Below are 13016 nucleotides of genomic sequence, written 5' to 3'. Positions count from 1 at the left end.
ATGACACTAGTGACCAAAATTAAATATTGAGGTTGATGACAGCGGTAATTTTTTTGTCCCAATAATGCAGCAATCTAATCCTTCTAGCGGATGTTATCTTACCCCACTCAACAATGTATCACCCACCTTTAACCTGTATATCACTTTAAACCCACCTTAAAATTGTTAAATATTGTTTGACTCTACATATGATAATCATATTCTATGTAAATAAAAAATTATTTACCAAGTAATAACTTATTCTGTCATAGTTAGTTAGCATGGGTACTTGATATTGAGTCGATCTGTTTTAGAACATGGTGAACCCTCCTTTAAAAAAAAGGGTTTGGTTAAGTGAATGATCTCTGAACCAAATTTGGGCTCAGTTTAGGGTTCGATGTCCAGAAAAATTTTAAATTAATATAAAATAGATATGCTAAAATAAAAATGATTAAGATAAATGTTTAATAGTTACCCAATACCTTAGGCATGTTCGGAAGTGAGGCTCTCAATTTCATTCATAGGAGAAGAAATAAGACAGATCACAGGGGACTCCAACAAAAGATTTTACCTTTATTAGCAGATTTCTCTCGAAATATGCGCTCCAATTTCCTGTTATACTTATCTTTTTAAAAATATTTTTTAAGTTTTTCTATATTAAATATATTCTTATTTGTTTTTTTAAAAATATATTTTAAATTTGATATTGTTCATATTACATTTAATTTTTTAAATTGAAACCACTTTTTAAAAATAAAAAATTTTTAAAGTCTGAACCCTGTAAAAAAAAAGTTCGTAGTTCAGGATTCAGTAAAATTTTGGGTTCACAGCCCTTATTCAGAGCAGATACTAACTGAACCATTTAACCGGAATAGACATTTATTAATCACAGAATCTGAACAGTTAAATAATTTATCACCCAAACTTGAATCTAAAAAAGTTTGAGAACCAGTTTGAATTTGAGGAAAATATATATTTAATACTCTGGTTATTATATTAATTAATAATTTAGGTATAATTTTATGCACGATAATGATTTAAAGAACCTTTATAAAAAAATCTGTTTTTATAGGTACAAATAGTTAGTACCACTTTTTAATGTTCAAACTGAAAGAAAATATAATTTTTTTTTACAAACTTAATATTTTTATTTATCTGAACCGATATTCATTACATATCGAATTCTTAATTTTAATTCAACTCATCAATCCTTCCGCTCATGCTGGAGGTTCCCACGATTATTATAATTTCTTCAATTAAATTTATACAAAATCTTGGAAATGTTATTTTTTGCCAACTTATGTTTACAGCATTTATATATCAACCCATTTTTTAACTAGTGTAAAAAAATTTTATTTGCAATATATCTTAGTATTAAAGCGGATTACCTAATACGGATAATGGAAATATAGAAACATCCATTACTATGATATTTGGGTTAATGTAGACTTCCACGAATTATAGGATTATTTCTTTTATGGTCCTTTCTCTTTTTTTATATATATAAACCATCAAATTACCTTCTTGACTTCATATCGAAAGTTTTGAGTTTTAACAGTAAACAAATTATACCTTTTTTGATGATAGAATTATGCATTCAAATTGATATTTTATCTAACACTTTTATCTTTCATGATAATAAATAGGATGTGACTATTCTTATAAGGTTATAAAAATAAAACATTTTTTTGGAAATTTGAAAAAACTATTTTATCTCGAAAATTATATGTTCATTAGAGCATTATTTTATTTATATTTTTAATCTTCTAGTGTTGTAAAATAGTTAAGCCTAGTCGGTTTAGCCAGCTTGAACTAAATTTGTTATCGGACGAGCGGATTATGTTTTTCAAAAAATGCGGGTTATTGCAGGTATCTAGAATATAACTTGGTTTATTAATAAAAATAATTAGTTTGTTAAATTCAGGGTTGTGAATTCCCTTTCTAAAAAAGTTCTGGTTCAGTAAAATATCTGAACCTGTTAACCATCATTCATTTTTATTTTATTTGAAAACATAATATTATTAAACAAGTCAGATGTAGCTTAGAATTCTACCATGATTGATAAATAAGGGGGTTGAAGATATAAAATTAGCCAAGTTCCGCCACTTCGCTTTCATTGTTTGTTAAATATGAAACATATTTTGGGTTAGAAAATAGGATAAATGTGTCGATGAAAGTATCATAATGTTGATTTTAAAATCTTGTCAAATAACCATGCATTTTAAAAATGATTAGATGCTTATTTGATTTGTGTAATATTTTGTTAATAACAATAGATTTATCCTCTGAAAAGGTATTATTAACCAATATTTATCATAATATAATTTTAAAATAGCATCTATCAGAAAAAGGGAGGAAAGGAAGAGTTTTAAAAATATTTATTTTTGGGACATACTAAACGATTGCAGAAAAACAATAATCAATATTATTTTAAATTATTAAGAGTTTTAACGAATATTTTAAATTTGGCTAATGCATTAAGACATTTAATCGGGAAATAACAGTAGCTAAAATTAAAAATAATAAAACTATCATTATTTTATTAGTCAAAAAAATAAAATTTCAAATTTGGTTTGAGGATATTCATAATAGAATTCGTTTTAGAAAATGAATGACTTTCTTTCTGACTCACTGATATCGACTAGTTAAATTTTTTTTAACAGTTGGCAAATACCATCGAATTTTTATTGACAGTCGGCTTTTAAAATATCAAATTATAAAAAGAAATATTATACTAAGGAATATTATGATATATGATATTTTTCAATCTAAATCTGTAACTTTTCAAATTAAAATATTAGTATTTAGTTTAAATCGCGATTTAAATATAAAATAGCGATTTATTAAAATAAATCACAAATTTTGCCGACTTTACTAGTTAATGGTCACTATTAAAAAATTAATTAGATTAAACCAAATTCTTAATCTCCTCTTTTTTTTACAAAGCAAAATCTTGGCCAGTCACGCCATTTCATTTATGCCAAACTGAAATCCAAAGCTCTTGTATATAATTGAATTCACATTTATAAATTTAATCTTTCTGTATCAATTTATTAAATAGTGATTACTATATGCCATCGTTTTAGTCTCCAATTACACATACAATTATAGGATTTTATATAAACGAAGTAATACAAATACATAAACATAATAATTAAAAAATATGTGAGAGTAATTTAAATATAATTGATCAGGATTATTAATAAATTTTATCTCGACTATCGCAGTTGATTAATTTAGTTTTGACGATTTTTGAGCATTAAGGCATCCAAATTTAAATCAAATTATTATCATGAGGCAACTACTTCAAATTTGATCAAGAGGTAATTATTTCAAATTTTGATAAATAAAAACTTACTTTGGAATTTTAAAATGCACATTGCACATTGTGCATATAGGGGTAAAACTGCAAAATACCGCGAGACACGATGAACATACGAACCCTATGTCGAGATGCTTTCGATTGTCTTTATGGCAAAAGCAAATGGCTCTGAAATCTATATTTTCCTCGCGTGGTAATATGAAATTGGATCGAAATTCGTTATTATTAGGCAGATATAACCAAAATAAATATTCTAAGAGTGAATAATTGTAGATTATATCATTGTCTCCATTTTGGGTAGCATTGAATACATTTTTAACATTATCGTCCGAATTATGGAGTTTAAAATATTTTCCATCTGAAATACATAAAAATATAGTTTTTAAGCAGAAATTTAATAATTCTTGTAAGCTTCAATTATGAGCCAGCTTTTAAATGGGACCTCGCCAAAGGCTGAAATGAGCATCAATAGATTCTCAGGTGCAGGAAATGCCAGCAATTGCTGCTTTCACCCCCGGTAGTGGTCAGTGTTGGTTGATACTTTAAATTTTACGATATCCAAAAATAATAATTATCCTCATTTTCTAAACCAGGGTTGACATGATTAAATCATCTTGTTTATTTTTAAAAATAATTATTCGTTTTTTTAAATAAAACCATTTTATTATATCCCATTTTTAACTAAAAAAAACAAAAATTCCATTTATTTGTAATTTAAAAAAAAATTGATTTGTTTTAAAGATAGGGGCAGCTAAAAATTTGATATTATTATTTTATTTTCAATAAGAAAAGGATTTAAACATAGCCAAAGAGTCACATTCAATTAGTGTTGATAAACGGCTAACTCAAGATTTTAGCGAAAAGTGCATTATCAAAGCTTGGAGATCCACAAATGATAAAAAAGGTTTAGACATTTACTGGCAAAATTTATAGGTTAGGGAATAATATTTTGGCTTCGATTTCAGCATTATTAAAAATCGGTTAAATCTAGGCGTTTAACAACACTTCAGTTATAAACATTTATATTTTAAATGAGATAATTAACTTTGGAGAATAAAAAACTAAATATAACTTAATGATTCGTAAAAGTTAATCGGTTTTTTTAAAAATATTGATTGTGGTATAATATTTGTTCAAAGATAGATAAAATAATCAATATATTGGTATCTGATCAGTTTTGTAGTAAAATCGCAAAATATTGGATCTGATCATAAGTAAAAATTTTGATGATCAGTAGTCATAATTTTAACGAAATCCCATTATTTATAAGTTAAAATAAGGTTTAAAATTAGACATGTTAGCATTGGTGATATCATTATAGGCTAAAAAGTTGGTATCAATGTATTTCCGATATTTATTTATAAAGATATTAATATTTTGGACAGTACTTATAAAATTTTGGGCAGTATTGCCATCTTAATAAAAAAATGATTCGTTGGGAATGTTTATAAAAGTTTGAACGTAAAAGAAATTCAGTGAATTAAAAAAAATTCCAGCCAGTTTTTTTATTATTATTAAAAAGTTATCATATATAAAATGAATCAATCTCAACTAATAATAAATTGAGTTTCTCATTATAATTTTTTTTCTTTATATACAAATGCTTAATTTAGTTTGGATTCCGCTATTGAATTCAAATTAATATGATTGAAATAAAATACAATTCAATGTGCATTATTTATAATAGACATCTCATTATATCATATGAAACTTACCAATAAAATATTAAAAATTTGTTAATTAACATTTAAATATCAAACCAGTATTGAAATAATGTTATTATTTTACTTGCTATGATTGAGCAAATCTTAAAATATGCATTCTTTTAGAAGGTTTGTAGTAAATTTAAACTCAAATGTAATTAAACAACAGTCATTCTTAACCTTTTAGGATCCTTATGTCTTTGGCCTGAAAGAGGTTTACAATATTTCATGATATTGTAACACTTATAATGTTATAATATTATCAAAAGAAGATAAATTCTCATACAGTGTCTCCCTCTCTTTTTTTTAAGCTAGTTTATACCTAAAATATTTTTTCACCCTCTTGCTTGTAGGACAATGTGAACTCTCCCTCTAAAAAAGGGTAGAGGTTCCATTTCAGTAAAATATCTGAGCTCTAATCAGGGTTCACAATCCTAAAAATATAGACATAATTATCATCATAATTATAATAATACAATATAATTTAAAAAATAATTCTATTTATTCTTTTTTATATCTTTGAAAATCTAGATGCTAAAATGAAAATAGCTATTTTTTATGACTAAATTTGACAGTTCATTGCTACTAATATTTAAAACTATTTTATTTTGTGATTTTGTTATTTGGCTTATGTTTAATTTAATCCATCAAACAATAATATTCCTAAAATATATATTATAATTTTTTTTACAAAATGTGCTAGCAGATTCAACAAAAAATATGTTTATGTTTTAAATAATTTACATGTTTTTTATATTTATATTTGTAGTCTTATATATGTATATATATTAATATTTTCTAAGATAAATAAAAGTTTAATATTAAAAATTCTTGTACCCCTAATTTTATAAAAGGGTTCAGGTTCAGTAAATATTGATGGTTTTAAGGGTTCTAATTCAGGGTTTGCAGTCCTGCTTGCTTGTATATCAATTTTATTTATATGTAGACAATTGCCCCCAATGACTTCATGAACAGTTTTAAATATTTTATCTCTAATCCAGATACATGCCCTTTCCATTTTAGTCAGGTCCTTCATAATAATCTGGTAAATCTCAATATATTTCAATTTCTTTCGTTATATTTGAGCCTGAATTATGTAAATATATTTCTTTAAATTATGATAAAAATATTATATATAAAATTGTGATATTTTTAAAAATAGAATTTTTATTTTAAAAAATTAAAATATTTATCAAATTATTGTTAAACTGTACATTTAACTTAAATACTGTCCAAATTCTTATTCAAAAACTGTCTAAATCAGAAATCTATGATAAAGAATAACATTTTATTTATTAAAAGTGAGAAATTATTTGTGGAAGATGAGAAATATTTTTTAACTTTAAAATGATGAAGAATTTATAAAAATTCAAACAAAACATAATATTTTGAATATATTATTTAGCAATGTTTAATATTTATTTTTTAATTATTTATAAAGGGAAGGGGAGGAGCTTTGTGAGTTTGTTCAAATTTTAAGTATTAATTTGTACAAACTCTTTCAACATATCATTTTAAATACTGATTTTCAAATTACATATTTATTATATTATTATTTTACCATTGAAAACTAAAAAAAATAATTTCAATATAAATAAGACATCTTGAAAAAATTAGCAGTATCTGATAGCATTGAAATATTTACATAAATATTTAGGTATTATATAGAAATCAGAAAAAAATTTTAGATTTTATATTACTAAATATAAATTATATACATGTTAAGAGTTGTTTACAATTTTTAAATATAAATAAAATTATAAAATTTAATAATCAACCTGTCATAAATGTAGCCTGATGAATTATATCAGAATCCTTTCCTAATATGCAACCATCTATCATAACATTCATTTTTTGTGCTGCAAATATGGCATTCATTAAATCTATATATTGATTAGGAGCATCTCCTTCTGTTTTAATAATCAAAATACGATTCATGCTCTTTTGTCCTATATAAATATATTATGAGACTATATATTTAGTTATATTTATAGTACCGATGTGAGATATTTGCTTCTCAAATTTATTCATGATTGATAAGGCTTGTAATACTGGAGCTGCAATTAGTGTACCATGTGTTGAGTTTAATTTCACATTTGTAAACATTTCTTTAACATTGCTAATGGTTATATCTTTGAGTTTATGAAGATATTGAAAGTTTGTGTAAGTATTAGTAAGTTCTATAGATGAATTGGTAAATTTAATACCATGAAGACTATTAAACAATATTTTCGTTTTAGATGTGGAAGTAGCAATTATATTTAAATGATTTAACGGGTTATTGATTAAATATGCATTTGAAAATGATATTATGGTAAGAACAAAATCATTTAATAAAAAATTATCCTTATTATTTTTCGATAAAATTTCTAGGTTTCCCCAATACAATTCATTCAAATCAATGATAATCGAGAGTAGATTGAAATTATCCTCAGCATTAAGTCCCATGGTGGTAACTTAAATATTTGGTGCTCTAAATTTTATAAAGTAAATTTTTAATAAATTGAGATGATTGACATTATATATCTGTCAGATTTGAAAGTTTAAAATCATTAATTTTTTTACCTTACGTAATATTAAGTGCCTAATCCCATGCGTTATTACATAACAGATTTATATATACAAAAGAACAATCCTTGGTTCTCTCAGAAAGTCTATCAAACATGTCTAAAATGGTAACAGAGAGTTATATTAGTTTGATAACCTTTTGTCAATGTAAGTTGCTAAGAATTATATTATTGTATTATGTGGTTTTTGAAAAATCATTATCAATTGAGACATATGTAAATAATCTTTTTTATCACTTGTAATACTTTAGACGCAATTTTTTTTTATATCAGCTATCGAAAATATTTTATACTGTAATAAATAGATTTTGTATTAAAAAATATTATTTTTAGAAATGTTTTATATGTTTTAATTATTTATATGCCAGTTTATTTTGTATGCAATATAATAAATGACAAAATATGAAATTCAGAATAATTGTTCAGAGTTAAAAAATTTCAAAAATGTATAATATATTATATATAAAAACGGGCCGAAGGCCCGCAAATTGGGGGACATGGGGGCGAAGCCCCCCCTTATAAATTTTTTTAGTTGAGCACCCTGAGATTATGAAAGCTAGCGACGCCCCTGAATTAGCCGAGTTCAAAATCAGTAATCAACTATATTAATCATTTTTAAATTTAATTACCATGCCTCTTCCTAAAATTATTTTCAAGGTCCAAATAAGTATATGAGATTTCTTTATATGAAGTAAGTATACATATAATTTATAATCCTCTATTATATATTGTTGGAATTGAATTAACATTTATTATTTGATAGATAATTATATCACATTTTATGATTATAAATTATATTTTTTTTTTAATCATAATTTAAATTTTATTATATGATAAATTACATTTTTATTTTTAAAGATAAATTACATTTTTTTATTTTTTCTCTTCAACAAAAACAATTTCTCTTTATATATCTTTTTTTAAACAATAAAGAAATAACTAATACAAATTGATATTCAAAAAAATGTAACGTTAAAATAATATTAAAAAAAATGTTAATATAAAATTTTTACCGAAAGGTATAATCACTATTATTTAACATTCCACCCTCCAAAGAAATTCAGCTTACGATTTCCTTGGATAAGTTGGGTGGTAACTCTATTGACGTTCTTTATGTAATCTTCCAGATGTTTGGGTATTTGTTTAAATCTAACCGATCGAGCAGTCTTTATAGCTGGATTCATTGATTCTTTCATATTGCCCCTTTCTCTTATGATAGACCTTGTAGGATATCCGTCATTTTGCCTATCGAATATAGATGGTGTTAGTGAGCCTTTGTCCTTAATCGTGGCTACTGGAACATCATTCGAGAATCTCTTTTTAATCTGATCCAGATGCCTCCTGATTTTAGCATACCCCGTGTCTATTCTGTATAACAAATTACCTTCTTTGTCAGTGACCATGCCCTTGTGCCATTTGTTGTCTCTAAACGTTTTGTACCACACTTTGTCACCAATCTCTAAAGCTCTTGCAGGTGATATGATTTTCTCTAATAAGTTATCAATCATTTTTATTGGTTTTAGCAAATCTCAGGCAGTTCTTGTTGTATGCAGGAATAATCTCTTGCTAGGTGCAACACCTGTTGCAGCATTAGGTGTGTTCCGATAGTAAAGCAAAAACCTTTCTAGTGCGATCTTCTCATCTACCTTTTTATTTACCAGACTTCTTTTCATGTGTGTTTTGAAGGTTCTAATCATCCTCTCCACCAATTGGATTGCTGGTGATATGCTGACGTTCGAGTGTGCTTAATCCTATGGTCTTTGCAAAATTTTTCAAACAACTTGCTGGTAAAGTTGGTGCCATTATCTGTAACGATTTGTTCAGGTATCCCGAACAAGCTTATAGTTCTCATCAATTCGATGATAGTCTGTTCAGACGTTATGGAGTTCATCGATTTAATGATGGGGAACTTGCTGTATGCATCGACCATTACCAACCAGTATTTTTGCAGAAACGGCCCTGCGAAATCTAAATGCATTCTCTCAAAAGGTTTATTAACGGCAGTCCAAGCATGTTGTATTTTTTTTGGATTATCTCCCCATGTATTGCATGACTCGCAATTTCTAACGTCATTATCTATGTCAGTGTTGATTCCAGGCCACCAGATGCTGGAATTCAAACAAACCTCACTTTCTCAATAATGCACTGAATGCTATTGAATTTGCATTCTTTATTGAGTCGTGCTACGCATGTGACCCAAGCCGAGAACGTCTCCTCCTTGCCTTGAGTGGCAGCATAAAATAATGACAATTTGGCATTCTCAGTCTTCGATGGATGTTGTAGCTTGAATTTGCCAAGCAGAACGATTGGATCCTGGAAGTTTGCCTCAGTGCAAATTGCCCCAATGTTATTGAATTCGTCATCTGGAAGACTTTGGAGAAATAAAGCAGCCTTTTCTCCGTTTAAATCTTGCTGGTGTTGAAGAAATTCTGCAATTTCCCTATGTAGGCGCTGTCATCGCTACTAAATTTGGGAAAATCCAGCTTGACAAATTCAGTCATATATGTGATTGTTCAAAGCATCCATCATAAGAGAATTATAATCGATAAAGGTGTAAAATAGAATAAATGTACATTGCAAAATCAAGATCAAATTTTGAGATAATACTTATGCAAAGTTCAGACGTAGATTGGCCTCCATGTTGGAATTGAATTAAAATCCACATTTATTATTTGATAGATAATTATATCACATTTTATATTGATTATAAATATATTTTATTTTTAATCATAATTTAAATTTTATTATATGATAAATTACATTTTTATTTTTAAAGATAAATTACATTTTTTTTATTTTTTCTCTTCAACAAAAACAATTTCTCTTTATATATCTTTTTTTAAATAATAACAAATTAACTAATACAAATTGATATTCAAAAAATGTAACGTTAAAATAATATAAAAAAATGTTAATATAAAATTTTGACCAAAAGGTATAATCACTATTATTTAACCTATATAATTGGTTATAAAATATTAGGTAAAATGCCACCTTTACAGGCGTATTTATAATATATTACAGTTAATATATTAATAAATTTTACTAATAAATGCTTTTGATAATAAATGTAAGTAATAATTTGCATTAAATCCTTTTACGTCATCTATTTTTTTAAAATATTATTAATAAGTGAACATTTTATTATTTATTCCACAATGGATATAATAGTAGATATCTTTTCTTCTCTTTTTACCTGTTTTTAGGAAAGCTAATTTCTTCTTCTTTGTAAAACAGTTTTTAGTTAAATTATTAATACCAGTATATTTTGATATTATTACAAACTACTATTATTTAAGAACTGGAGGTGATCAGGGTTGCCAGGTCAAAATTTTCAAATTACGGGAGAAATTTGGTATCATGCGGGAGAAATATAAAAATTGCGGTAGAAATATAAAAATTGCTTAAAAAAATTTTTTGCGTGCCGGGCCGGGATTTTGAATTGACTTAATTATCCGCCTATGATTTTTTATAATTATTTTATATAAATACATAGTCGGAACTATTTTTCAAGATAAAATAACATCTTGATTTATTAAAATATATTAATTTATAAAAAAAAACATAGATCTTTTTTTAAATATAAAAGAATATAAACAAGATAAAATTTTATAAAAAAACAAACGAATTTAATTTTACAATGTAAAAAATATATTTTATGCGAATGTCTTCCGCAAAACATCCGCAATTAGAAAACTACCGTGTGTGTATAACATTATAGGGATAGGGGCTTAATTATCACGTATCACGTTTAAATATATAATAAGGTATTCCAAAAATAAGAAATAATACAGATGCCACTACAGTTGCGTCAATTGTAATCACTTATCTTGTAGTACAACATTCACAGAGATACTTATCATCACAATGTTGGTAGAATCTTTTTCCCATAATATTTAACGACTCTAATATAAAGGAAAACTATACTTGTAGAACAAAAATGAGCAAGGCTATCATCAATGTTTTAGGACCTAAATCCAGGAAGTCAATTCTTTACGATTTGAAAGATGGTCATACATATGCAATTCTAACAGATGCATCTAATAAGCGAAATATTAAAATATTTCCCTTGATCCTCCGCTATTTTTACAAAATTAAGGTCGTTTCAATAAAACTATAAATAGTATTCCTCTCAAATAGTGAAAAATCCAACGACCAACCATATAATGGTATATATAGCAGCATACGCGTACGCAGGAATTTGGTCTGGGGGGGGGGGGGGTAATAAAATTTTTTAAGAAATATTATTGTTTTTTAAAAATATCAAGCATAAATTTATTAGGACTAATAACTATTTCTAATACACAATTTTAAATTAATGAGAATTATAAAAAAATTATATGTAAAGAATCACTTAAATGACCCAAAATAGAAATTTGAATTTTTTGAGCTTTAAAATTTATATATAAAGTATAAAAAATTTAAATGTTAGAAATATAAATTAATACACAAAAAAGCTTAGGGAATAATTGTATTTTGTATGTTATATATTTACAATGTAAAATCCAATCTACGTTGGGATTGAGCTAATTTTTCAATTATCTCATCCTTGTTTGTTGTCAAATGCCTATGAATATTCAAAAGATCCAAACCTTTCAATCTACATTAAAAAGTTGTATTTCATGGTATGTTTTTCAGAGACCTACATACCCGGCCCCCGGGCCGAACCGTATGGCCGGGCCCGAAATTTTATAAAAAACACCCGGGCTAAGCCTGAATTTAAAAAAAACATCTAGGCCGGGCCTGAAAATTTTTTAAAAAAAATATCCTGGCCGGACTGTATATTTTAAAACAGCCTATATTTGAAATCGTTATTATTAGCTATAAAAATCAAAAATAAATATAATTTATATTTAAAAAATCCGGGTCGGGCCTGAAAATTTTATTTTAAAAAAGACCGGGCCGGAAAATTGAGCTTAGCTGTAAAAATCTTTAAAAGAATCCGGGTTGTGCCCTGCAAATGGTACCTCTGCAGGGCTCTGTTATTCTTCTTAGAAAAGAGAATGTTCTCTCATTAGTTTACTATTGGGAAGAGTTGCTAATATATATAAACCCTTTTAATACATTGGGAATATAATCTAAAATGTGTTTGAAATAATGCAGAGCATCCATAGCATTTTTTGGGACTGTATCAACCATAGTTAATCTTATAAACATAGTTATTCAGCTAATAAGGCATCATAAGATACTTTAACATCTTCATGATAAAAATCCAACAAATATTTTTTTTTCTATCACCATCTGAAAAAGGTTGGGAAGGCTTTTATGGAAATAATATTTGCAGATTGGTAAGTGTTGCATAATGAATTAAAAACCATTCATTTATTTGGTTTATAAATGTATTTGTATCTAAGATATACTCTTCAACTGATCCTATATTAATTTTTTAACTATGAGCTTGCCTTGCTGCAAGTCGAGTGAGACAAATATTAAACACGTATATCT

At 26.4% G+C, this 13016-nt stretch overlaps 1 protein-coding gene across 1 annotated transcript; it reads right to left on the bottom strand.

The window, feature by feature from the left end:
- Positions 1–3084: 3084 nt before the first annotated feature.
- On the bottom strand, positions 3085–7477 carry LOC135929590 (general transcription factor IIH subunit 3-like). Its single transcript, XM_065466245.1, has 3 exons — positions 7002–7477; positions 6783–6953; positions 3085–3659 (listed from the first exon to the last, which is right to left on the bottom strand). The coding sequence occupies exons 1-3, from the start codon at positions 7450–7452 to the stop codon at positions 3334–3336; spliced, it is 948 nt and encodes a 315-aa protein (XP_065322317.1). The 5' UTR covers positions 7453–7477; the 3' UTR covers positions 3085–3333.
- Between the last annotated feature and the right edge of the window lie 5539 nt (positions 7478–13016).

Source organism: Gordionus sp. m RMFG-2023, chromosome 5, assembly GCF_954871325.1.
Source record: "Gordionus sp. m RMFG-2023 chromosome 5, tfGorSpeb1-WG-v2, whole genome shotgun sequence".
In the NCBI taxonomy this organism is placed as follows: domain Eukaryota; kingdom Metazoa; phylum Nematomorpha; class Gordioida; order Chordodea; family Parachordodidae; genus Gordionus; species Gordionus sp. m RMFG-2023.
Note: the sequence above shows the minus strand (reverse complement) of the source record. Positions and strands in the feature narration are given on the sequence as shown.